This window comes from Chrysemys picta, chromosome 15, assembly GCF_011386835.1.
Source record: "Chrysemys picta bellii isolate R12L10 chromosome 15, ASM1138683v2, whole genome shotgun sequence".
NCBI classification, from domain to species: domain Eukaryota; kingdom Metazoa; phylum Chordata; order Testudines; family Emydidae; genus Chrysemys; species Chrysemys picta.
The window spans coordinates 25,600,307-25,627,982 of NC_088805.1; the positions used below are offsets into that span (position 1 = coordinate 25,600,307).

Consider the following 27,676-nt stretch of genomic DNA (forward strand, 5'->3'; position numbering starts at 1 on the left):
TGCTTACCTTTAAATTGACACCAGTGAGCCCAGGCCTGGCATTGCTTACAGTTGCAACTCCCATTGACGTCCCCATTGGAGGATGAATCGGGCCCCTCCGTGATTAAAACTGAAATAGCGTTAGCAGTCTAGAGCCTGTTTCGCTCCTGCATTTACTCCAGTTTTATGTCAGTGGAGCTCTGTTGATTTAGTGCAGTTGTGCTGCCTGATACTGGACTGGTGAGTGAAGCCCCCAGTTGCTTTTTCCACTGTTTGTGCTGCTTGGAAGCTGGGAATGTGTTAGTCGGGTTTTCTTTTGTTTCTGGTCAATTTCACTTTAATTTCTCCTGCAGTGTTGTGATTCAGCATTGCCAACCCCAAGCATTCAAAAATCACCTGTCAGGCTCTCTTCAATCCCAGACTTTAGACAGTAATAACTGTTGGGTTCTTTTTATTTGCCTTCTAGTGTTTGAGGTTTAGGGTTCACATTTTCAACCTTTTCTATACAACCAGGAAACGTAGAAATAAAACGTTGTTCTTTTTAATTAAAGCTGAAATGCTAACAATCACCTGACTCCAAGAGCTGGGGCTTGACGAAAAACAGCAAATGTCCTCAGACTTATCATAAAATCATCAGAGTTGGCAATGCTCTGTTTTCAGATAACCTGTTTCCACTGGCCACGGTTCGCCGCTCCAGGCCAATGGGGGCTGCGAGAAGCGGCATGGGCTGAGGGATGTGCTGGCCACCCTTCCCGCAGGCCCCATTGGCCTGGAGCAGCGAACCGTGGCCAGTGGGAGCCGCGATCGCGCGAACATGCAGATGTGGCAGGTAAACAAACCAGCCCGGACTGTCAGGGGCTTTCCCTGAACAAGCGGCAGACCAGCTTTGAGAACCACTGACCTAAGGAGGTGGTGGAATCTCCTTCCTTAGAGATTTTTAAGGCCCAGTTTCACAAAGCCTGGCTGGGATGTTTTAGTTGGGGATTGGTCCTGCTTTGAGCAGGGGTTTGGACTAGATGACCACCTGAGGACCTTACCAACCCTGATATTCTATGAAAGCTTAATTCCAGTGTTCTGAGTGGATCTGGCGCAGCAGGGCCAGTGAGAAGCCAAGAATTTCTTCAGAGGACTTGGGAGAGAAGGCTCAAGGGGGGGTGGGTGGAGCCATGAAGGAACTTTCTTCCTGGAAGGCCTAATATTTTGCGGGCCTTGATATTATGTTGGATCTGGCTGCATTTAGCCTTAATCCATCCGAGCTGCAGTATTCTAGAGCGGAAACATGGCCTAGTGGCTTAAGCACAGGACAAGAAGTCCTGAGTCCCTGTCTCTGGCTCTTTCCGTGACTCACTGCATGATAGTGGGCAAAGTCATTTCACCTCATGCCTCAGTTTCCCCATTTTTTAAAATGGGGAGAAAATACTTTATCTTCCTTGGATGGTGAGGTTTAAGTCAACAATTAGCTTCAAAACACTTTGAGATCCTTTGATGGAACGTGCAGTAGAAATGTAGACAAAGCCCAACGGGATTGTGTGATCTAGTGGAGAAAAGCCTCTGTCAGTGATGTTGGTTAAACAGGTCTCATGGGATGGGCTCTGATCATTGCAATGCCGATTGATACAGTCAAAAAAAGTGAACCCCTCTCGTCCCCAAAAAGCAGCCCCTCTGCCATAGATTTTTTTTTCTTTTGTGCTCAACACTGCCTATATATATGTATACATAATCAGAATAATAATAAAAAGGACACCGTTTGATATGCAGGCCCTTGTTCAAAAAATTATTCTAGATCCAGGCAGTTGTGGTCTGCAGGGACACACAAGCCTTTATGCTGATATTTGACAGCGGTATTAATTCTATTAAACTTATCGCTGCCCATAATTAGCCATGCGTGGTGGTTTCAGGCTGAGCTTTTTACTTTCAGAAGGCTCAAACTGGGGATGTTTGAGTCTAATTCAGGCAGTTAGCTGCTATTTCCTATTTGAAGGAGGAGGTTGCAGATGCCACTTGCAAGCACTACCTTGAAAATCATATTCTATTTTTACATCAAAGCGTTCAAGATAAAGTCAGAGAGAATGACCGCGTAGTGCGGCTTAACCAGAGCTCAGGGGTCCAGCATTCATTTGACACCACCGGTAACTAAAAGGAAAACAGAATATAATGTTGTTACTTAGACCATGAATCAAGTCAGAGTTGGATTATGACCCATGTCCCACTATTATTTGGATAGCGTTTTGCAGGCAGGTTTAAGAACAGCCCCTGCTCCAATGAGCTTACAGTCTAGGGAGAAAATCTATAAATGCCAGGAGTGGAATTGAGAAGCAGCCAAAGCAAATGTGGGTGATTGAACCGCAAAGGGTAGAATGTGTTTTGTTAGGACCTCGTGCTCTGTTGGCGGGGGGATAGCTCAGTGGTTTGAGCATTGGCCTTGGTTATGAGTTCAATCCTTGCGGGGGCCACTTAGGGATCTGGGGCAAAATCAGTACTTGGTCCTGGTAGTGAAGGCAGGGGGCTGGACTTGATGACCTTTCAGGGTCCCTTCCAGTTCTAGGAGATAGGATATCTCCATTATCATCCCCTCTTCTCTAGAAAGTAAATCCAACTCTATGCACTCTTTGTATAAAGGTGACGACCTCTTCTTTTATCCATCCATGATCCATCCATCCCCATATCTGGCTAGGTAGCTCTTGGGCTGCTCCCTGTGTTTTGGAGAAATGCTGCTTAGAAGGATCCGGTGTCTGTAATGCAGCTCCTGCAGGAGGGCCAGATTATGCCCAGCTATTGTGGAGGCAGGGGCGAGAGGGCACAGTGTGTATTGTGGGTCCCTGAGGGGCTATCGATCTCTTTTAAAATAAAGTCCATTCACTCTGCTGCTCGGTTTTGTAATTTTTTCCCCATGAGAACACGGGGTGTGTTTCATTTTGGGAACTCCTGGGTGGGTGGGTGGGTGAGACTCTCTTTAGGCTCCTGCTAGTAATTACGCACCGTGCAGCTCAGCTTTCATTGGGATCAGAGGCTTCTTTGCAAACACACTCGCACCTGATCTTTGTTCTTTGCCAAAAGTTTCTATTGCAAGAACGACGGGCAGTGCAAGTGTTTGTTTGAAACAGTTCAGCACTTGCGTTCAGCCAGCATTTCGCAGGCTTCTGCGAGCCCCTCAGCTCTCCATCCTTGGGGTGGGGACTTTTTCTTTTCTACATGGTATTTTGGACCTCTTTAAAAAAAAAAGGGGGGGCGGGGGGAGAGGGGGCTGAGACGTGTCTGGCTGAAAGTGCAGATTGGTTTAATCCGCATGGGTTACTTTATCCCTTATAGCTGCTGTTGAGGTCCTGATCCTGCATGGCACTCAGTAGCTTCTGCAAGGTGCTGAGCTCACTCAATTGATTTGCTTGCTCCTTTGCAGGACAGGGTTCCCAGGGAGTAAAAGGGGTGGGAGATTTCCTTGCATCCAGTGTTCCCTTGAAACCACCAGTTTAGTCCTGTCACTTCCGATCATTTGGATCCTGTAGGTAGAAAATCGAGCCCACTATGTGTGTGCTGGCTAGTCAGGCACGCGTTCCAGGCAGCTCTGCCTTTCCTAGGCTAGGAAGGTGGCTGTCCTAAAGCTCTCTTCGAGAGGTAAGTGGAAAGGCAGCATGGTCCTGTTGGTTTGAATCCTGGGCTGGAAACCAGGAACTCTTGAGGGTTCTAATCCCAGCTGTGCCACTGGCTTGCTGTATGACCCTAGGAAAGTCACTTTACCTCTCTGTGGGGAGAGGTTGCATTGAGCTGTAATTACATCCATACGTCTCTGGCAGCTCTCTGCAGAACTGCAGCATTCCAGAAAAAGCAAATCAAGCCTAGAGTAAAGAAAACTTCCCCAATGTGAAAGTTGCAGCACTCTCCGTCTGCAGCCAGCAGTAACCCCAGCTCTCAGGCCGCTGCAGCTAGGTGCTTCGGCACATGCCTAACGTTAACCAGGGAAATAAATGAGTTATTCACACGCTGAAAGTTGGGCACATGCTTAAATACCTTCCTGAGCTGGGACCCAAGAGCGGCGTCAGCTGCTGATTCAGTCCTGCCGAAGCCTGACCCGGCGATTTAAATGTCAGCATTGCTCTCCTTCGTTTCTGAGCATTGTAGCAGAAACATCCCATTGCCCTGTAATTGTGGCATAGCTTCCACAGAGCGCTACTGTTTTTCCAGCTGTAAACTGCGTCTAACATTTAATTGTACCACAGGGATGCTGTGTAGTTAATGCTTTGAGTCAGGACCGTGGGGGTGGGGGCAGTAAGATACCATAGGCGCTAATACGCCAGTACTGTTACGTGGCTGTCTTTCATTCATCGCTTGGAAAATGAAGGGTCTGGTCCTCCAACATGCACCATCCTGGCTATTGCTTGCTCCCGGGAGCAGTGCTATTGACATAACATAGAGCACTTGTTATCTGTGGGGCTACTTGTGGTAGTGAGCGGTACGCTTGGTTGCAGATGTTTGGAGGATTAAGGGAGTTTGTGAAGTTAGTTAGAATCTATGGCCCTGACCCTGGAAACACATCAGTGAGTAAAGTTACACACGTGTAAATGTTGGTAGGATCAGGCGCTGGGGTGACAGGACTAACCCAAGGTGAAGTGCATACTGCAAGGCAAACCATGCAGCTTATCAAAGGAGCATTCGGAAAGACTTTGGTCTGCGTAGGAGAACTGCTGGAACACCTCCGTTTTGCTCCAAAGTGACAGTAAAGTCCATATATGCTGTGTTGTTGTAGGTGCCCCATCCGCCGCTCGGAAGTTGCTGTCATTTCAAAGTTAAGGTAGAAATTGTTGCATGGTATTGGAAAACAGAAGGGGTGTGCAGGACTTTGCATTTTAACAGACTGTTATGTTTCCCCCCCTTTTCTCTGCTTTAGAAACCAGGCAATGCGGAAGAAGTTAATTTTGTACTTTAAGAGGAGAAATCATGCTCGTAAACAGTGGGTAAGTGAAGTTCCTAAGTCTTATTTTGTATGCGCATAACAGATGCATAGAAGAGTCAATGTTTAGCTCTTGTACGTCGAAAGCAAAAGGAAGGATCCCAGCACAGACAGGTTAGTACTTAACATGTCACCTGTTGCTTTGTTTTTTCCTTCTTGTAGGACCCTCTCTTTTCCATGTTGGAGCAGCCTCCATTATAAAAGTAACTTGTATGCAACTAACCCAGGGCCCGATTCTACAGCTCGGCAGTACCTTACTTCACAAGTATCCCCATTCACAGGAAAGGCAAATAGCCTCCTGGTTTATCCATAGTGGAGTCCATCGTTGATTTCAATGGGACTGTTTGTGGAGTACATTTGTTATTCGGTGGAAGTAGTCGGGGTCCTGAGAGAAGAGTGAAGCTTATGTTGACTCCACAGCAGACAAATTGCATGAAGATTAAGCTCACTCTTTCCAGCTGACCACAGAATTGCGTTTTAGGAATTTATGGTTTAAAACAAAACAAAAAACACCGCCCCGTCCAGTTCTGTTGCAAGAAAAGCAGTCTAAGGGTGAACTGCACATTTTTCATGGAAGTTACTCTTCGTTACTTAATGGAAAAGACGTGGGTTTTATGGTGAGATTTTGAAGAGACCCGGTCAGATGGTTACAAACCTAAACTTCAGTTTTATTTAAAATAAGGGGGGTGAAGAGACATATAGCATTGCCTCTGGAAAGTAACGCAACAACTTCATTGTGCTGCTCCATGGTCACTGGAAAGTGAAACCTAGAAACAAAAGTGAAACTGACCAGTCTATTATCCATTGTCCAAACTAGGTGAAATGCCAAAAGTAAACAAACAGCCCAGATTGGGAAGTACAAATCAGATTGTAAACAATTTTTGTTTTAATAATCTAAATGATCTAGTCTCACAGGCGAGGCATGTATTTTTTTCCCCATGTAAGTTATATGTTGCAATGGACTTTCACATTAGAACAGGGATTGGCAACCTTTGGCACGCGGCTCACCAGGGTAAGCCCCCTGGTGGGTCGAGCCGGTTTGTTTACCTGCCGCGTCCGCAGGTTCGGCCGATCGCGGCTCCCAGTGGCTGCGGTTCACCACTCCAGGCCAACGGGGGCGGCGGGAAGCGGCGGCCAGCACATCCCTCGGCCCGCGCTGCTTCCTGCAGCCCCCATTGGCCTGGAGCGGCGAACCACGGCCACTGGGAGCCGCGATTGGCCGAACCTGCAGATGCAGCAGATAAACCAGCCCCTGGCGAGCGGCGTGCCAAAGGTTGCCGATCCCTGCATTAGAATATTTAGAAATGCAGACTTGGATATAGACACTATTGAGCTACCCTCTGTGGGGAAGCCTGAAATGTCGGATTTAGTTTCTTTTGTGGAAGGGTTAGCAGGTTTTGTTAATTTCCGTGGGAGTGGAGGTTTGCATGAACCTGAGAGGGATAGTTGGGAAAATTCTGAATAATCCACATCGGGGAAGTGGTATTAAAGCTGTGACTGTAAAAGCAGCGCTCTGAGGGGCTGTTCCTGGAGCTGTGTCAGAGCCAGTGATCAGAGCATGGCTGACAGTGACTAAGGGCGCGTGCTTTTTCTTTTCTGTGTTTTAAAAAACCTTTTGTGATGCCCCGGGATGTGCATTCCAAAGGGAAAGCTGCAGTTCTCATGTGGGTTGGAATTCACCTTGAAGTCATTTGGCTCTTTGCTTCATAACCCTCCTTCCCCAAATACACTGCCTGGAATAACTGATGGTTTTTGCATTTGAGAGAAGAACATCAATATTTTCTTCCTCAAAATAGAACATTTGCAAAGCAGTATGTGGTTTTGTTGGAAGCACAGAGGAACTAAGCAGGGTTGCTTCTGGTATGAGATACCCTCCATTGTACTAAATCTTGACTAGGTTACTCTGTTGTAAGTAGTGAGGAGGTGGAGGGGCAGTTTTATTTTACTGCAACTGCATGGGACCCAAAATGTGTCTTGTAGAAAAATTGCCAATTATGAAGAAATCAGTAAATTTCTGCCACCCGGTTTGTTCCGTGCCCTTGAACGGGGATTTTTCAATTTAGGGGGAAGCGTATTGCCGATTTTTGTAGACTAGGCAGTATATTGTTGCTGAATTTGCAAAGTGAATGCATTCTCTGTTTCTCTTTGCAAAATGGGCACATCTAGTTGCCTATTTCATATAGCAGACATGCTTTAAAAAAGAAATTAAAAGCACTTGTCTGTACTCGAATGTTTCCATTCGTCTCTCACTCACATGCATGCACCTTTTTATATATCACCGTTAGACAAATAGCATGATGTGGACATAGTTCTACATTAGATACTGATTGCATTCGCCTGGTGCAGCCGGGGGATTGGATGGCCCAGGGGACTGGTAAAGGGATACATTGTTTACCACTCAGACACTGGTTTTAATCTGGCCTGTTTTGCTAGTGACTGAACTGTGTCATCAGTATATCGGCAGTGTGGCCTAGTGGATAGAGCACTGGACTGGGACTCAGCTGACGTGGGTTCTATTCCTGGCACTACCACTGACCTGCTGTGTGACTGTGGGCAGATTGCTTTGCCCCTCAGGCCTGGTCTATGTAGGTAGGTCAACCTAGGTATGTTGCTCAGGAGGTGAATTTACTACAGCAATGGGAGAAGCCTTTCTGTTGCTGTAGGAATCCCCCACGTGCCAGCAGCCTTACTGCAGTGCTTGTAGTGTAGACATAGTCAGCTTAAGCTTCCCCGCCCCCCCCCCCCCCCCCCCCGCTCATGCACAATAAACTAGTGCAGCGGTTCTCAATTTTAATGGGGTCGCCAAGTCTGGCGTTAGATTGCTGGGGCCTGGGGACGAAGCCCAAGCTCCACTGCCTGGGGCCAAAGCCTGAGCCCAACCACCCAGGGCCAAAGCCAAAGTCCGCAGCCCTAGGTGGTGGGGCTCAGGTTACAGGTCCCCCGCCTAGGGCTGAAGCGCTTGGGCTTTACACACACATACACACACACACACACACACACACACACACACACACACACACAGACTTCGGTCCCCCCTCCTGGGGTCGTGTAGTAATTTTCATTGTCAGAAGTGGGTCGTGCTGCAATGAAGTTGGAGACCCCCTGAACCAGTGCCTTGGGGTCTTTAATGGCCACAAGCGGTGCAGGGTGTGTGTTTGTGTATCGCACACAGGAGATGGGAGGTTACGGGAGAAGTAAGGTAGCCTAGAGCGGCTCAGGAATTTTTTGACAAGACTTCTTTTTTGTGGGAAAATGCCAGTTTGTCAAAATCAAAACTGTGTGTGGCAACATCTCCGTTCTGATGAAAATTTCCACGCGCAGGTGGATCAGGCCCAGGGTGGGTGTGTGCATGCGGGCATAAAAGAAAGAGAATGGCTAAAATAGCCCAGTGCTTACCTGGAATAGGGAAGACCCGGGTTCAGATCCTGATTTGGAGTATTCTGTTTAGTCTGAATGGCTGATTCTTTGTACAAAGTGGAACAGTTCCAACGGGGGGAGATTTGACTCTAGCTTGGTGGCTAGCGCACTCACGTGGGGTGCCGAAGACCCGTATTCAAGTCCCTGATTCGGAAAAGTCTCCATTTCCCTCCGTTGTGAACAAAAACTTTTAGTAACTGCGACGTTTTTCGTGAAGCAGAATGAATGTTTTCTGGGCAGCCCTCGTGTAGCATCAGCTGGGTGGGGTCACAGGTTCCAAGTGTCCTGCATAATCCGGTTTGTTTTTCGGAAGAGGAAGCCTTTGCCTTCCTAAATGGTAAGAGTCAGAGCCTTGCTCTTTCTCCAGGGAAACCACAGGCAGCAGCAGCCAGCTGCATCCCAGCGTTCAGGCCACCGCGCGCTAAACTTCACGGGCTATTTTTAGCCTTTTCCCAAACACGTAGCTGTAAAGGCAGGAAAACGTGGCAGACTTCTTGGCAGCAGAAGGAACCTTGGAGCACGTCCTCATTTGCCTGCATATTTTGACTTGTTTGTTTACTTGCTGTCTGGCCCAGGTGGCCTCCCTAGGATAGGTGCAGAAATGCAGCGGCTGTGAAATCTCTGTGCTGCCAGGGGCTGTTCGGATTTCCAGCCGCTTCTCGCTGAGCTGGTTTCACAGCTTTCGATTTTTGCTCCGGTTCCCCCCTTTTTCCTTAATTCCCAGGTGAGCTGCTCTTGAAACGAAAAAACTCCTACACATCCCTACACAGCAGGAAGGTCCCAATGCTGGGCTCCTGCACCATGCTGACTCTGCTGGAGAGGAGTGTCTGTGCCACACCAGCCCCATGGGGGCGCCATCGCGGAGAGCGCCTCTGTGAGCAGCACGGGTAGGGTGCGGAGCAGAGCGCACGCTGGCTGTGCTTCAGCGTGGCCGGGGAGAATCCCATCACCTCTGTGGAGGCAGTAGGAGAAGGAAGGGAGGAGACAGAAAAGGGAGCAATAGAGGGAAAGGGCAGCGGGGACAGAGAAACAGGAGAACAGAATGTGGCGGCTCTCTGCAGACGGACTCCTAAACAGCATCTTTGCCTGCCTCAAGCTGGGACCCGCATTCAGCTAGACACGTCCTGCCTTTATCACTTCCTTGCGACCAATCGTGTGTGGAGGGAAGCCAGGGATCCCGGGGACCGTCCCACTTCCCAGACTGCAGCCTGGGATCCAGAGGCTTTGCCTATTTCAGAGAGCGACGTGCCGCTTTGACCAGCTGGGACTGTCCCGTTTGAAAGCTGGGATGTGATGGACTGACAGGGTCTGGCCGAGGGACCGTGTCCCCCATGACCCAGCGATGGCACGTTTGTGTTACTCGGCTCTGGAAGGGCTGGCTTCCTTTTTAGATTTGGAAAAGCAGGTGGTCATGCTGGAAGACACTCCCAGCAGGGCTTGGGTAGCAGTGCGGAATGTGTATGCACGCGGCAAACCTGCCAGTCTGCACGAGACGTGATGGCCCCCGGAAAACAGAGAGGCCACGTTGTGGCAGATGCAGGGCGTGTGCTGAGCCCTTGTGCCCTGCATTATGTGGGTTGGCATTGCAGGCTGCTGGCCTGTCCCCTCAGCCCAGGAAGGAGCGAAGCCATGTCCAGGGTCTGCTTCAGGCCCTTTATTCTTTATTTCTTTCACAGAAAACGAGTCCCTTCCCTCTAACCCTGGGTCGTCTGCAGGGGCCTGTCTATTCCTTATGGGTTTCCATTCTGCAAGCCACATGCCTCAGAGTTATATCCTTCTCCAGGGCCTCACACAGTAGCCAGCCTGCTTCCTGTAGTTCTCCCCCCTTGAACTAGGGTTTCCTGCCAGCGCCTGTCTGCTCTCAGCAGTGCTCTCCCCAGCTGGCCTGCAAGCTGGCTTTTATAATCCCCTGATCCCTGGCAGATCAGTCTCAGCTGGGCGGGAGCTGGTGTGTCACAGGTGAGGCTGAGTCCAGCCCCTCTTACAGGACCAGCCACCCTGGGACAGCATCCTGTCCTGATTGTGCAGCATTTTGAGAGAGAGTGTGGTTTGACAATGGAAGAAGTAGGAGCCAGAAAATCTGATACTGGTCTCCCGATGGGCCTGGAGTAAGCCAATGAACCCCCTGCCTCAGTTTCCACATCTGTGGAACGGGTATATTAATGATACTTCCTGACATCCCAAGAAACGCTGGATATGTCATGTTTGCCAAGGCCTATACAAAGAGCTGATTACTGTTGTTCCCCCTTTAACTTCAGGGTCAATTTTTGCTAGCCCCAAATAATTTACTTCGGCTTTTCATTGTCTGAATCAAATCTGATGCTCTAAAGACCAAACAGATATAGGGTTTTATTGTCGTATTATTCCATTACTTTAAATGATTAATATGCTAGAAGTTCACCTTTCACAAGGAGTAAATCTGATCTGCATTAAATGCAAAGGGATGGGAAGAAGTTGATTATCCAATGCAAGTCAGATTTACTTCTTTCCAAAGTCAAGTGGCCCAGCTGGGTTTTACATTGGTGCTACCCCCGGGGAATGCCGACCTGTGATTTAACCTAACAAACCATGCTCCCCTTCATTACTGCCGCACATTGCAGCCGAGCCACTGCTCTGACAAGGGAATGCTATAATCTTTCAGATTCCTGCTAACTTTGCAGGTCTTCATTTGGATTCTATGGCCTCCTTTGAGAGATTCACGTAGCGTAACGGGAGATCAAAAGAAGGCACCGAACACTAAACGAGCTCTCCCGAATACTGCATTTAAAGCAGCATAAGAACTGGAGCATAAAAACCACTTGGGCTGAAACTTGGCAGCTTGAGAGCAAGTGATTTTGCTCAGGGCTTGCATGGGAGTCTATAGAAACATCAATAGCTTTCTGTCTGTCTGTTTTTCTGTCTTTCTTCCCATTGACACATCCCACGGAGCCATGTTCTCTGATAGGCGACTCTTGTGAGGAAAGTGATGTGAACTATAAACCTTTGGCAATATCTGTAAATACAGAGGATCTACTGAATTTGGTCTGGCTTCTGCTATGGGCCAGTTCCTGCCCTGGGTGTGCATGGGAGCCTCATGCCCACATCCAGGTCCACTGGGTTTTGTGTTTTTAGGCTGAGCTTTTCAAAGGGGTCTACCTCCCTCTGGAAGTCACTGACAGGTGCACAACTGATTCCACCTTTCAAAGAGGCCAACCAGAGGCAATGCTAGAGAGCACTGGAATAAACTGCTGCAGCTTAAAAGACCAATGAACAAGGGCCAGTTAGAGCAGGTGGTCACTACAGCCATAAAGAGAGGGCAGTGATTCCACTGCCCATGGAGGAGGGACGTTTGGGCTTGAACCTGCCCTGGGGGTTTCAGCATTCAGGGGCCAGGCACAGGGCTAACTGCACCAGCGCAGGCAGGTCAAGCAGCTTCGCCTGCTTGAAGCAGCTGTCGGCTGAATTGGTGCAATCCACAGCTTGGCCTGTCTCTGCGCATTGATGCATCAATGTGGCATCTGGCCCCCGCTGTTTGCAAGGGAGGCAGATCCCCAGTGCAGACAAGGCCTTAGGAGCAGCTTGGGGACTGAGAAGGTGAAGTCAGAGCAGAGGTGGAGGAGGCCGCTGTACAGCGCTCTAAAAGCGAGGCTCGGGATGTTGACTCTCCCCATGGGTGGTGCAGCCACTGGGGAGGACGGGGGTGAGCAGCAGCTCTCTGGTAGGCTGGCAAGAAGCAAGGTGAGTAGCACGGCGGCTAGAGAGGAGGGGTTGCAAAGGATTTGGGCCTCATCGGTGGAGAGGAAAAGACAGAGCTCTTAGAGATGTTGGCGATGCAGGGGTGGTGGCAGGATTGGGCAGGGCAAAGAGGTTGACTCTAACCCTGCTTTCAGGCCTGGCTGATGGGGAGACTCATGGGATTGGGAAGCCAGTTCCTCTCGACTGTCCCTGCCATCTCAAACGCCGTCCAGAAGAGCGAATCCCAGACTCCTGGACATTAGCGATGATAGAGGCCGGCAGTGTTGGGGCATCTAGACCCAGATCCTCAAAGGTATTTGGGTGCCTAATTCCCATGGAAATCAGTGGGAGTTAGGTGCCAAGAACCTTTGAGGATCTGGGCCATAGCCCGTCTTGGGCTGCTTCTCCAGCTTGTCGAGCAGTGATACTCAGGCTGAGGGTTGGGAGCCACAAGTGGCTCTTGAACGTGTCTCCTGCGGCTCTTTACTGTGTGATGTAATTATTAACCAATCAGGATGCTTTTACTTTGTTACTAACCAGCTGTAGAATACTTGGTCATTTTGCTGTGAGAATTCTATAGATACATAATAGTAAATGCAACAATGAATTCACACTACGGTGGCTCTTTTGGATTGTGTTGATCGCTAATTTGGTTCCTGCACCAGTGAGGTCTGAGTGTCCCTGTCTCCATGGCAAGAGTTAATGGCAACACTCCTGAATTTTGTGAGGAAAGGACTTTAGGGAGAGACAAAGGAGGCTGTGGTTTAGCTGGGCGTTGTTGGCTTCTGTGCTCCCGGCCACGTGGGAGATGCTACCATTCAGGCAGCGAAAGAACAGGATTCCTGTTCTCGGGCTGCGAGGTAACGGGTTTGGAAATCGGGCTGAGGCACACCGCTCAGAGATCAGCTAATGGGTGGTACGGGGAAGGGGCGATGCAGGCAGAGTAATGTTTTGTGCCAAATGAAAGTTGAATGTTTCAAAGCGCTGAATACGGAGATACTGAAACAGCAGAATCTGCAGCCCAGTGAATCGGGCGCTACAGCTTGGATCCTCTTTCATTTCCCTGTGGCTGAACACCTGGCCCAGGTGGGCCCTGGTGGCACTTGCTTGTGCTCGGAGCTAGATCCTGCCTGGGGAGCTGCCACTTCACTCCAGCTCCGGTCAAGTGGGAAGTCTCAGTTAGTACAGTAGCCGCCCTCCTGCTTCCCAGAATGAGTGCAGTTATCCAGGTCAGGGAAGTGGCCCTGTGGAAGTGATGAACTCCCCGGATGAGTTATTAGTTATACAGCACGGGAGTTGGGCCTGGGCTTTTTGTGTACATCTGCACAGCAGTTCAACACCCATGGCTGGCCTAGGTCAGCTGGCTCGAGCTTCAGGGCTGTAAAGCTGCTGTGTAGACACCTGAACTCTGGGCCCACACGAGGGGGGAAGGGTCCCAGAACCCGGACCCCAGCCCGAACACCTACGCAGCATTTTTCGCCCCGTGAGCCCAAGTCAGCTGACCTGGGCCAGCTGCAGCCATGCCATGGGTCTTTTATTCCATTGTAGCCGGACACATCAAATGGCAGAGTCCTGCCTGGGGAGCCAGCTGTCTGAATTAGGTGAACCGGTTCTGGGGTCCCAGTAGTTGAGTTTTCAAGTCACTTCATGCAGTTTTGAACTTGTCAATGTGGCACACCCGACCCAGTTTCTAGGCACGAGCTGTGCGTCCTTTCTGCTTCCCACGGTCATTGCTGGCAGTCAGGGTGCTGGAACTGAAATATTCCTGATGATGTGAGGAGCAAAGCAGGTCACATCAGGCCTTGGGGTAAGCAGGCACAGCTCCTGTTGACTCCAGTAGGAGATGGATTCGCTTACACCAGATCCAGATTACCTATCAGGAGGGACGCAGACTCTTCAGTGCGAGGCTGGTGCGTGCAGCATGACTCAGGTTACATAGCGAACATATGTTCACAGCACCGAGGTGCCATTTCTGGCAATAACCAACACGAGTGGGGTCATAGGAACAGAGACGGGGTTTGTCTCTGGGTGACTTGGCCGCGTTCCCCCGTTTTGAAACTGCCTTACGATGGACACCGGAGTTGGATGTGTCCAGTATAAATGGCATGATCCAGCAGCATGGAGATGGCAACCCACTCAAGGTTTTGGGCCTGATCCACAGTACAGTGAAATCAATGGAAAGATTCCCACTCACATCAAAAGCTTTCAATCGGGCCTCTTTCGGAGGAGAGTTACTGGATGAGAATAAGACCTCTGGCGAAGTTGACAGCTGCAGACTTCCCTCCTGCAGTGGGGCAAAGCTAACGGAGAGGAGGTTGTATTTCTTTGAAATCTGGATTTGCGGTGTGTGGATGCAGTGACCTGGAGTATGACTAATGAAAAAAATCAGTTGCTGATAAGCTCTTTCCAGTCCAGAGAACTCAGTGACACAAGGGGGTGGGGGGATTTGGGGTTGGCCATTGAATTTTGGCAAAGTGACATCTGCTTTCACTTCCTAATTTTTGGCCTAGAGTGGATTAGTGTCACTCAGAATGAAACCTGAAAATCCCCACTGGCAAACCCAGTTGCCTTCACTTGGACTGGAGTTTGCTTTGAACCCCAGCATGAAGGATGTAAGCATGACCATTGGAGGGGCCCGTCTGGTTAGCTGGGGGCGGGGGGCGCGCTCGGTTACGGCTGGGCTGCATTCTTACCTTCTCCAGCCAAATATGGACGGCTCCACCCACGGTGTGGCCAAGTACGACCTACCTGAATCTCGGGTGTGGGTCTAGTGTGCAGCGCCAGCCGCTGCTCCTCACTTGGTTCTTTCTGCAGGGGGCGGGCTGGCCAGGCCTAACAGTGGGAATAAGCTGCAGCGTTCCATGGGCTGCAGTAACTTACTGCCTCCACCCAGAGCAAGAGGGCAGAAGGGAATAAATTGTGTCCGAGGCCCAGTGCCCTCTCTGGGGCGCTGCTTACACAGGGTCCCTTTTCAGGGCGCTGCCTTAAAGGTGCGACCTAGGCTTTAGTATGCAAGAGACCATTACTCCCATGGAGGGAGGGGGTGCCTTTTCATGGGAGGGAAACTTCAGCGTTCGTTATGAGGCTAAACCCAGAATACTTGGGAGGTGCTTGGATATGGTGGTGATGGTGGGCCCCTATGGGCAGGAGGATTTGATAAGGCATTTGATACGGTCTCGCATGATATTCTTATTGATAAACGAGGCAAATACAATTTAGATGGGGCTACTATAAGGTGGATGCATAACTGGCTGGATAACCGTACTCAGAGAGTAGTTATTAATGGTTCCCAATCCTGCTGGAAAGGTATAACAAGTGGGGTTCCGCAGGGGTCTGTTTTGGGACCGGCTCTGTTCAATATCTTCATCAACGACTTAGATATTGGCATAGAAAGTACGCTTCTTAAGTTTGCAGATGATACCAAACTGGGAGGGATTGCAACTGCTTTGGAGGACAGGGTCATAATTCAAAATGATCTGGACAAATTGGAGAAATGGTCTTGAGTTAAACAGGATGAAGTTTAACAAAGACAAATGCAAAGTGCTCCACTTAGGAAGGCAAAATCAGTTTCACACATACAGAATGGGAAGAGACTGTCTAGGAAGGATACGGCAAAAAGGGATCTAGGGGTTATAGTGGACCACAAGCTAAATATGAGTCAACAGTGTGATGCTTACTCTGCGCTGGTTAGGCCTCAACTGGAGTATTGTGTCCAGTTCTGGGCACCGCATTTCAAGAAAGATGTGGAGAAATTGGAGAGGGTCCAGAGAAGAGCAACAAGAATGATTAAAAGTCTAGAGAACATGACCTATGAAGGAAGGCTGAAAGAATTGGGTTTGTTTAGTTTGGAAAAGAGAAGACTGAGAGGGGACATGATAGCAGTTTTCAGGTATCTAAAAGGGTGTCATAAGGAGGAGGGAGAAAACTTGTTCACCTTAGCCTCTAAGGATAGAACAAGAAGCAATGGGCTTAAACTGCAGCAAGGGAGGTCTAGGTTGGCCATTAGGGAAAAGTTCCTAACTGTCAGGGTGGTTAAACACTGGAATAAATTGCCTCGGGAGGTTGTGGAATCTCCATCTCTGGAGATCTTTAAGAGTAGGTTAGATAAATGTCTATCAGGGATGGTCTAGACAGTATTTGGTCCTGCCATGAGGGCAGGGGACTGGACTCGATGACCTCTCGAGGTCCCTTCCAGTCCTAGAATCTGTGACTCTATGATGGCTGTGCCAGAAGGAAGTCGCATGGAGTTGTTCTGGGTTTATGCCAGTGTAACTTGGGGCAGAATATGGCCCGCCGTCCTTGCAAAGCCATGTTTGTCAGTCAGTACCCCCCGCCCCCTTGCACTTGGACTGGTCTGTTTCATTGTTAGCTTCTCTGGCTGCTAAGAAGATGTGGTAACGGGCCTGAACGCCTTCGCTCTTACCTTGGTTTCCTGGTTAGGAGCTTTAGTGTTGCTAACGGTATTTTTAGTTTCCAGAGAAGAGCAATCTTTTAAATTACAGTTCTGTTCCTTCCCATTGGTGTATGGGCTGAGCACAATGGAGGCTACTCAGGCAAATCTTCCTGCATGTTGGGTGTGTGTGTGTGTGTGTGTGTGTGTGTGTACACTGACCAGAGCCAGAAGGGAATGGGATGAACTGTGTTTTCTGGATTTCCTATGGTTCTATCTACTCCATTGAACATTTATATCCCTAAAGGGAAGAATCAAATCATAGAATAATAGCACTGGAAGGGACCTTGAGAGGTCATCTAGTCCAGTCCCCTGCACTCAAGCAGGATTAAGTATTATCTAGACCATCCCTGACAGGTGTTTGTCCAACCTGCTCTTAAAAATCCCCACTGATGGAGATTCCACAACCTCCCTAGGCAATTTATTCCAGTGCTTAAAACCACTCTCCCAGTTAGGAGGTTTTTCCTAATGTCTCTTCTTCCAAGAGAAGAAATGACCCTTAGACATTAGAGTTGTAAAAGACCTACCAATCATTGCTTGAGTCATTTAAAACTGGGCAGCGCAGAGCACAGGTGAGAATATAAAGTACGGAAAAATCATACATTGGAGGCGAGAATCTAGCAGGTCTATTTCATCTCCATCCTCTGTGATTCCCCACCCCCACTGGAGCAGAAGTTCTCCTGTTGGTCTGTTCTCTGATCAAGCCTGCCATCTGGTTGAGTATATAAATGTCCTAAGCAGTCAGGCTTCCATTGTGTCTTTTGGGAAACCCACCCCGCCATCAAATGAGACCTTGCTGGGAGTGGACAGGAAGCAGAATGCACGGACTCCCTGCTTGTAGAATCACTTTGTATCCCTACTATTGGTTGGATTTAGTTGTATGCTTAGGACATCCTACGTGGGTTCATGGGGAATGTGCATGGAAGAATTGGTGGAGCTCTGGGGCAGGCAGGTTATTTCCAGTCAGGATGCAGTCCAGCAATATCTCAACAAATACTAAGAGGACTTAATGTGTAACACCTTGGTTGTCTTAGCCCACTTCCCAGTGGGCTGCTGTCCACATTGCAGTAAAACCCATCTAAATTGGTGCTCCCCATGTTGATAGCTTTCATGGAGAGGCCCTGGATTCTGTGGCTCAGAGAGGCTGAGTGGGGACCCCATCTAGAGGTGGTCCCCCATGTCAGGTTTGGGGTATGGCGTGAGACTGGGTTGGGATGTCTGCACTGACACGCCGAACGCTGCACACTCCTGGACTCAATTTTCCCCTGTGCCCGAATTCCACCTCCCTGTTGCCTCTAACTTAGCACAACCTCTACTGAAGAATTGGTTGAGCTCCCTTTCCCACCACATCCCTACAATGTGTGGTGCTGGGGAAGGAGTCATGTTTGGCTTTATGCCAGTAAGGTGTTTGTCAGCCAGGGGAATTCTCCACGGGTCATTTGTGGCCAGAGTTTGCACCGTGTGAGTGGCTCCATGTGACCAGATCGTACCAGAGAATCCCAGGCTCCGTGCTCTGTAGAGAGAGAGGGCTGTGGTCCATAGGCAGCACTTGAATTCACCAAAACCTCAGCTGACATTGGTGAAGGATTTTGAAGACTGAAAGCATTGTACAGGAGTTGAGTGTGCTAATTATTAAAGAAAAACCACCAGCCATTATGAGAATCCAATTTGCCTCCTTGTTTCAGGCAGGGCTTCTAAAGAAATGTCCCCCAATTCTGAAAAGTGTGTGTGTGTGTGTGTGTGTGTGTGCAGGGAAGCCTGCCAGCACCTAGTGCTGACACTTCTAGTTTGCTCTTTCATATCGGGATGCAAAAGGTTGTCTCTGTTCCCTCAGGAACAGCTCTTATGGATTGTTTTTTTCCTCTCTGGTATATTTTTTTTTCTCCCCTTCTCATCTTTCCTGATTGAGTGCACCAGGGCGTAGAAGGCTCAAGAAAAATCACCATGAAATGTTTGTGGAAATAGCAGGACTCTTAGTATTGATCAGTTTTGGTAGTATTGGGTATTTTTTGAGATGCTCTAACCTACCACGGGAGAAACCAGCCATATTCTGCTCCTTCTCCCCGGAGACTGTTTGCAGCAGCTTTGGCACTGAAGTTCCATTAATTTTGCTGTGTTCACTCGAGTGCTGTTCTCCTTCAACTGGGAATTACTTAGAGGTACTTGTGGGTTGGGGCGATTCTTTTCTGAAACAAAATGCTTTAAGCCTTGACCGTAGTGCAGTTGAAATCTCGTGTCTCTGTTTTCCTCGTGCCCTTTGCGTGTCTTGTCTGTTTAGGTTGCAGGCTCTTCGGGTCTGGGACCGCCTCTCGTGGGGCTGGCGCAAAGGGATTTCAATAGCCTTCGGGGAGTGTTTTCACAGTGTCCGCACAATAGGGATCGAATTTCATTTGGGGCCTCTAGCGCTACTTGAATGCGGATAGCGATGGTGGTGATAATGCGGTTGGGATTTCTTGGTGAATTTTTTCCTTCCCTCTCACCTTGCTGTTCTAGAACGGACTCCAACCATGTTATGGATTTGCAGCTTCCAAAGCCTTCAGTGGGAGGCGCTAGCACACACCTGACAGCAGGCATTGATCTTAGACTACATTTTCAAAGGAGCTTCTGTTTTTTTGTGTACATGGTTCTACTCACAGAATCATTTTGCATGTACATCTGCCCACCTGCCGTAGGTGCTTATCTGGCCCCGTCTCCTTAGTATCTGATTGCCTATCCTCACAGCACCTCTGCGAGGTGGGGCAGGGTATTTGTCCCCATTGTACAGAGGAGGAATTTTAGGGACAAGAAGATGAAGTGACTTGCTCAAGGTCACCCAGGGAGACTGTGGCACAGCAAGGAATTGAACCTGGGTCTCCCGCATGATGAGTTAGCTCCCTAGCCATTGGCTGACCTTCCCCTCTGTACGCATGCAGCCTTGTGCACGCAGAAAATCATGGCTGCTGGCCTCATTCTCCTCTCTCCTATGCAGGTGTGAATCGGAAGGAACTCCGCTGAAGCAAATAGAATGACACTGGGGTAAAAGTAGTGAAACAAAGAGGAGAATGGAGCCCGGTGTCTGGAAAACGGGGCCCTTGCTTCATCATTCTGGTCGGAAGGGCTAGTTCCAGCATCAGTAGTTAGGACATGTTTACACTGCAATCGGAGGGGTGGTTGTAGCTCGGACAGGCGTAACTGCGCTAGCTATACCTGCACCTGGAGAGCTAAAAATAGCAGCGGAGACATGGTGGCATGGACCCTGGTGCAGGCTGGCCATGCAAGTATGGACGCAGGGTTCCAGGTGCACTTGGACAGCTTGTGATATGTATAGCCATGCTGGCTAGATGAAAGCTAGCGTGGTATGCCTGCCTGCCTGCCTAAGCTGCAAGGACACCTCTGATTGCAGTGTAGACTTACCCAAAGTGCCTGCGTTGTCCTTGTAATCAGATGTTCTTAAACTCTGCTGATAAAGACAGTGACTGAAGCAGGGGGAAATCCTTCTTGAGAGTAACAGTCTACAGGAGGAAATGTCATCCAGTGATTAGATCAGCGACGTGGGGATTCTACTCCCGCTTTGTGTCCTTTGGCGAGCTCATTGTCTTCTCTGGGTGCCTCAGTTTCCTTACATGTATCTTCTCCCATATCTCCTAGCAGAACCGTATCTGCCTTGTTGGGGAGGGGGTGGTGGGGGTTTTGATTAATGAATGGATGTGTGTGAAATGTTTGGAGATACTCAGTGCTTTCGAAAAGCAAAGTCCCACTCAGAGAGGGACCTTTAGGACAAGGACATCATGGACGTTTTCCAACTTGAAGAACAAAATCCCCTCTGTTAAGAACACTTGATTTGAGCTTCCTCGTTCTTTCTGGTCCCCAGCCCTGTGCAACTTATCCTAACAAACCCCGCTACTGTTCTCAGCCGCTTGGCTGCTGTTCAGCCCGACGAGCCGTCGAGGGAAGGGCTTGAGGGAGCTGCTCTGTCTGGGGTCGTTTTCTGATCTCCCCCTCTCACTTGCCCTTTCAGGAACAGAAGTTTTGCCAGCGGTATGACCAGCTGATGGAAGCCTGGGAAAAGAAAGTGGAGCGCATTGAAAATAACCCCCGGCGCCGTGCCAAGGAGAGCAAAGTGCGGGAGTACTATGAGAAGCAGTTCCCAGAGATCCGGAAGCAGCGGGAACTGCAGGAGCGCATGCAGAGGTTAGAGGAGAAGCGGTAGGAAGAGGCTAGGCAGCCTTTCTCCTTTGCCTGTAGGGGGCTCGGGTTCAAAGATGGTTTTAGATGGCTGGGGGTGGCTCCCGGGTAAACAAGCCCCCTCCTTCTCCTGCAATGGAATAACTGTTAGATGCACAAACCACAGAGCCCCATGAACAAATAACTTGGCTGCTTTCTCCCCAAGGGGGATCAGCCTAGCTCAGACTATCTACAGAGGAGGAGGAATTTTAAGAATCCAGATCTCAATTTTTCCTGTGTTGTTAATTTCCTGGCTGGCCACATCATAACGCATGGGGTTAGTTCCTCACTCTGAACATCTGACTGGGAGAGGGTATACCTAGCTCCATACTAGGAGGCTCAAATCAAGGTGGACGGACCCAGTCTAATTATTTAGTCATGTAGATCGTTAAAAACATATCTAGGCTTTGATCTAGGTATGTGCACAGAGGCCAAGCGTCTGCAGAACGTGTAGAAACGATTGCAAAGGATCTGAAGGTGTTAAAGGTGTTGCTCTCTCGCTCCATTCATATGATCAGCATTGTCCACCACCACTCCCATCCCCACAGCTCATTTACCTCTCCTCAACTCACCTCCTCTTCAGAAGCACTCTGAAGGTGAGGCTGTTCCAGAGCGAAAGGAGGAGCGGCTGAGCAGGCGGTTGTTGGCTCAAGAAGCCTTAGCAAGTCAGGACCCAGACTGTTTAGTGTGGTGCCATAGTCCGTGGGACTTTTACCATTGACCTCAGTGCGAGCAGAGTTGGGCACTTGTAAAAGTCCCACCCTACAGCTTCTTCGTCTTTAGCTTTTCTAAAAATGTGTGTAGTTGGACAGAGCCTAGGCTCTTATTTGTGAGTTTAGACCCCATGTTTAGATCGTAGCTGCTTTAAAAAAAAAAAAAAGCGTTTAAAAAAAAATCTACTATTAACAGGCAGGTTTTTCAAAAAACATTGTTAATGGAAGCTTTCTTTGTCTGGGTCTAAACACTTCCCTGCAGCATTTGCAGCCCAATCACAACTGCAGTGGGCAAGATGACCTGGAGCTGAGCAGAAGCAGAAGTGAAACACTGACTGGTTTATTGCAGTGTTCAGGATGAATGAAATACCAAACTGTGGTGTAAAGTCATATGGATTGTAAATATTCCTAGAGTTAATCGAAAGGCTTATCTACTTGGAGATGCCGCATGTGGCAAGCCAGGGTGTGAATGCACAGCCCAGTAGCCTGCCTGGCCCTACGTCGCCTGGTGGACACTGCTCCTGCGCACTGGAAATTCCCTAGCACGCTTTGACACACGTTCCCTAGCATGCTGCAGATTTACCCCCTGGCTTGCCGCACGCTAAGGGCTTGTCTACACCACGCAGCTTTTAGTGACAAGGCTGTGTCGACACAGCCTCGTCGCTAAAAGTCAGCGTGAGTCAACGCTCTTTTTCGGTACTTTGTCGGCACTTTTGCCGACAAAATACTTCCAGCACCACGAGCGGCGTTAGCTTTGTTGGCAGGAGAGTGCTCCTGCCGACAAAGCCGTGTTCACACTGCCACTTGCGTCAGCAAAACTTTTGTCTTTCACGGGGAGGGCTTTTTTAAGTACCTGTGAAAGACAAAAGTGTTGTTGACAACTTTGCAGTGTAGACAAGCCCTGAGTCTCAAGGTAGACACAGGGAAGGACATGTGTTGGGTTTGGTTTGATTTTCTTTAATTGTAGGCCCCGATCCTACAAATGCTTGCGGTTGGGTGTGGTGCTCACTGCTGAGACTGCTCCAGTGGAATCAGTGGAGCTGCTCGTGGTAGGAAGCACTACACCCAGGAGTGAGAGTTTACACGTTTGGAGCCTATGGATTTTTTTTTTAACCTGGGTCAGCTCTGAAACGTGGAGTTTCTGAGCATGCTGCTAGTGTAGGTGAGTTTTGGAGTTAAACAGACAGCCGCAGAACGGCTTTGCAGTCAGGCAGCTCTGAGCCACGTGTGCAATCCCTTCCCTCTCGCCTCCAAGGCAGGCTGTTTCCTGTTTTGACTGCGCCGCCTTTCGGATGCGAGGAGTCCCGGGAAATGATGGTGGCGCGGTGCCAAGTACAAGACGGGGCGTACATTTTTCAGTGTTTCATTGCCATTTCCCAGCAGGGTAGGACAGAGGGGCAGTGGTCTCTCCATGTCGGCCGCACGCAGCGAACACGAGGTGTCAGAAATTATTGATGGGCTCTCGGAACAAGAGGTGAGACCAGGTCGCTGTTTCTCCTTCCTTTTTTCCCCACCCGCCCCATTCCCCTTTCCTTCTGGGGAACTCAGTGCAGTCACAACAGACCCCGACAGTGGAGCTGGTGCCGAATTCAATGAACGCCAGGCCAGGCTGTGTTTAGTAAACATTGTCATGCGCAGAATGTAATTCCCTGACGCTTCTGACAGGACCCTGAGCAGGGCTTGGGAGTGTTGGCAGAATCTGAGAGCAAGCAGCAGCCCATTGGAGCGCCCCTCAGTGTTGACCTCATCTCCCTTCCCATCCTCGTTGCTGGGAAGCAGCGGGATCTTTTAGAGGAATTCAAGTAATGAAATAACCGTCAAGGTGGCAGGGCATTTTTTGCACTCTCATGCATCTCAGGCCATCAACTCCAGCCGATCGTCATTCCTACAAACAGGTTACTCTTTTAAACTGAAATAGGGAGTGGGGGAACAGAACCCCACAACAGCACAGGCTTCTGGATAATATTTTAATGGGACATGCTGTTTCCCGAATGGGATTCCAATGGGATGAATGGTTTGTACATCAGCCAGTCAGATTGACTCTCTGAGTGCTCTGATCCTCTCAGGATGTCCCAGCAACTTTGGCTTCTCCTGAATCTGGTTTTACGAGGGTTCCGCTTGGCTGGCTCTGATCGCAAACTGTCGAGAATGGGTTCGTGCTTGGGAAGAGACAGCAACTGCTGCCCAGCAATAGCTGAGCTGTTTGCTGCATGCACTTGCTGTGCCTTTGGCTGGGAGGGAGTTTGCTTTGACCAAGTTAGAGGCTGACCCATGAGCTTAGTTCTCAGAGGCGGGGACAGATAGGCACCATGCTTCAAATCGTTCTTCACAGAGGGGGCCCGATGCGCTTCCTGGCACTGATCTCCAGGAACTAAAGTACTCAGCGAGTGGGCCCATAGCAAAGGGTGGTCGCTAGTGCTCCATTGTAGAGAACATTTCTGCAGAGGAGCGAGACGGAGCAAACAGCTGGGATGTGCATTATGCCATTCCACCAAGCTTGGGCTCCGTCTATACTGAAGCCGGGACAGCGGCCCAGCTGCAGCGTTTCGGTGTAGACGTTCCCTACAGCAACGGGAGGGGTTCTGCTGCACTTAATCCACCTCCCCAAGAGGCAGTAGCCAGGCCAATGACTAATTCTTCCATCAACCTAGCGCAGGGTGTCCCAGGGGGTAGGTCAGCGTCACTGCCTCACTCGGGGGTGGAGTTTTCACACCCCTGAGCAAGATCGCCAGGTTCACCTAACGTTTTAGTGTCGACTTGGCCGTAGATAGATCCTCAGCCGTTGCCTGAGACCAGCACCAAACAGATCAGAGATCTGCTTCAATGCTGCTCATTTGGGGCCGGTCCATCGTGAACTTAACTGGTGCTAATGATGTCGTTACATGTCACGGCTCTGCTCATTAAATTTTGTTGGTCAGCCTCTGTTTGTCCTGGCCAACCCACTCACTCCGTGAGAACTGGCCCTATCCTCTCATTAAGAGAACATCCTGGAGAGCTATAAGCATTTTGAATGTCATCAAAGATGTTGCGAGAGTGAGAGGCGTTGCTGTGGAGTCTGAGGATGTGGGAGGCTAAGAGGAAGCGACTTTGTGTCAGTCAGAGTGCCATGCCAGACAGCTGTAATTACTGCTCTTTGGACCGGCATGTACTCCCATCATCTTCCATGCTAGGATGTGGAGTTTGTGCGTGAATTTGATAGTGAAGCATCAAGACTCTTTGCAGAGTAAGAGACTCTGGCTAGGTTTACAATTCTCTGAAGTCTTAGAAGTTCAGCATTCTCTGAAATATTGACAGCTGGTTACAAATCAAGATCAGAACATGCCACTCCAGAGCTGGGCTTCCCCGGTCCTTAATCAACGAGGGCCAGATTCTGAGATCCTTACTCACATTGGGTTCGGGTTTGACACCGGGAAGAGCTCCACTGAAGTCAATAGGGACTACTCGTGAATTTTGCTGCCATTAATAAATTAGAGTAAGGGCATCAGAATCTGCCCCAAAGTGTTTAACAGTGAGGGGGGAAAAGGATCACGGCACAGCAAGAGGCTGTCACTTTCGGTGGCAAAGCGGAGAATCTGCTGTTTGTTTAAACATCTAATGTGGCAATAAGAAATGGTTGTTGGGATGTGCTGTGAATGGACGAAGTGGCCTTTGGGTGAATGTCAGACGTGAACCTGACTATAGATTGTGTGTTTACCGAGTGGAAATTAGACCCACTTAGTAGCAAATACAGAGTCTAAGAATTGAGAGTTGTGTGGAGAAGTCCATTCAGTTATTGCCTCCCCAGTGCTTTGGAGACACTGCCCGTTTGAGTTTCAAACCACACTGAGAGCAGAAGGGAAGTGGAGGAGGGTGTTAGGGAAGTTTTCATAAAAACAAAAAATTCCCATGAAATGAGACTGGCTCCAGACCCATCTTTCCACCCCCCGACCCTTTCAGCCCTCCTCCCCATTTGCAAAATAACATTCAGACCAAGATATTTGCAGAACTGGACCCACTCCTGCTTACATCCAAACTGTGCAGTTGAGATTTGAGCCACTCTTTGTGTGATTTTGCAAAACCCAGACCTGACTGACAAGGGCTTACAAACCCCCAGCGATCCCTGATTTTGCCTGTCTCTAGCTGTGCGCACAGGGGTTGGTTTCCTTGGGTAAAACATTTTTACAATGTGTCTCAAGAGCCTTTTATTTCCAAAGGGAAGATTAACTATTTCCCTGCTGAGGGTGACAGCTTCTTTCAATATTTAATTTAGGGTTACTCCAGCAATAAAGTTGTCTAGTGCTTGCCTTTAAAGTCTCCTGTCCCACAGCCTGTCCTTTCCCTATGAACATCTGTCCCCTCTAATTCTCCCCTGGGCTCTGTGATGCTGATGAGAACTGTCCCCTTCGCTTTCTTTCCCAAAGAACCTGGAGAAGCAGATGCGCCAGCTAGCCGTCATCCCCCCCATGCTATACGATGCTGACCAGCAGCGCATTAAATTCATCAACATGAACGGCCTGATGGACGACCCCATGAAGGTGTATAAAGACCGGCAGGTGATGAACATGTGGAGCGAACAGGAGAAGGAGACCTTTCGGGAAAAGTGAGTGGACTGAGAAGTGGCTGACCATAGCCAATGGGAATCGGGTGTTGGGAAGCGTGGCGTACGGGCTGGATAATGACTTGAGTACTGGGCCCTGGGTTGCACCGGCAATATGGTGGTAGTGGAAAGCAATGGTAGATTCTGTGATGACACCCTGGTTACCAGTGCCTGCACGGCAGTGTGTTTTGGAAGCTGAATTCCTTGCAGTAGCTTGAATGGCTGCTGGGCTGTAGATCGCAATGACTGGTGAATCACAAAGGTTTTTTAGAAAAACTCTAAATGGTGGTATCTGTGCCAGGCAGTCTGATAACTTGGGTGAGACTGAACCTAGAAAAAAGGACCAAGGTACAAGCCAGAATATGCCCAAGAGAAGCCGATCTAAAGGTTTGGTTTGGTATGGGGAGCCATTGGAATAGACACCCTGCTTACGAAAGGGGAAATGCATACTTTGAACTAGACAAGGTCACTGGGCTCATCTCATCTCAAGCCTTATCTGGAGAGGTTCTTTGGAGACTTCCAGTCTGTCCTGGTTTTCTCCTTGTCAGGAATACCTTTGATGGCCTTCCTCATAGTTGTTACTTCCACACGCAACTGAAGCAAGCAATTGCAAAGACCCTGTATTATTAGCCTTTTTAAATATATTGTGTCTCCCAGGCCATCAAAACTGCAATATTGCACCTGGAATGATGCATGGGTTAATTATTTAAAGTAAAATGTAAGGAAAATGCAAGGATCAGGCCTGGTTAATGACGCTAGAAGATTCCATGCATGACTGTTGCATTGTCCATGCACGATGGTTTCATTTTTGTCAGGGTGGGCCATCCAAAGTGCAAGCCGCACGTACAATACAATTTACAGACATTGACAAAACTCAGCTTGACCTGACTTCAATCTCTCCAACCCATGAAACTGAATGGGACCCTGGGTCCTGCAGTCGTTCATCACCGACACACTCAGATAAAAATAGGTAACCCTTGCAACTTGTCCTGGGATCAGTTTAACCAGACTTACTCAGAACTTTAGGCAGATTCCAGTTCCGTTCAAGTTGGACAAAGGTTCAGGTTGCTTTATTTTACGCAGACCTCTGAGCAACTCCAAACTTGGCCTTGTGTAGTGCCAGTAGAGAAGTAGAGTGTTACGTTGTTGTTCTATTGTTGTTATCGTGATTACAACTAGAAGCCCCAGTTTGCCCTTATTGTGCTGTGCAGATGCACCATGGAAAAACCAATTCCTGCCTTAAAGAACACAGCATGGAAGTATGGCCCTGCCTGAAGACAATCAGAGTCCCTTTGAAAGCACAACTCCCCCATGGTACCAGAAGTCTGTCTGAGTGTTAGCAGCCTTGCGAGTGCTGACTTTGAAGAGGCATATTGTTGTTTGCATTGCTCTGAATATGAAGAGTCATGCATATTTATAAAACTGCAGCAAAACCAAGTTCCTTGATCAGCCATTTGTTTATACGTTTAGTACACGACAAACAGCCTCAGATCTGTGATGTGATCCCACTTTGTTAGTGTGTCTCCGATTCTTTTTTAACATCTCAGTTTCTCCTTTACTCACACGCCACAGAAGAGCTCTCCAGGGTGTGGTATTATATTTGTATAGATTCACACGTTAGGACACGTGATGTAACAGCCTGCAGCTGCAGATGGGTAATGTTTAAAGGGATTTTTATT

At 49.0% G+C, this 27,676-nt stretch overlaps 1 protein-coding gene across 35 annotated transcripts in view; it reads left to right on the forward strand.

The window, feature by feature from the left end:
• The window catches only part of NCOR2 (nuclear receptor corepressor 2), a 395,046-nt gene that overhangs the window by 239,344 nt on the left and 128,026 nt on the right, over positions 1 to 27,676 (forward strand). For 21 of the 35 annotated variants that reach the window (XM_065568668.1, XM_065568687.1, XM_065568672.1 and 18 more), the window contains 4 exons: positions 4,862 to 4,928; positions 20,503 to 20,690; positions 22,802 to 22,895; positions 25,822 to 26,000. In XM_065568668.1, the coding sequence (XP_065424740.1) occupies positions 4,862 to 4,928; positions 20,503 to 20,690; positions 22,802 to 22,895; positions 25,822 to 26,000 (528 nt within the window). The remainder of the gene's footprint in view (positions 1 to 4,861; positions 4,929 to 20,502; positions 20,691 to 22,801; positions 22,896 to 25,821; positions 26,001 to 27,676) is intronic. The other 14 variants (XM_065568677.1, XM_065568676.1, XM_065568680.1 and 11 more) reach the window with 3 other exon arrangements.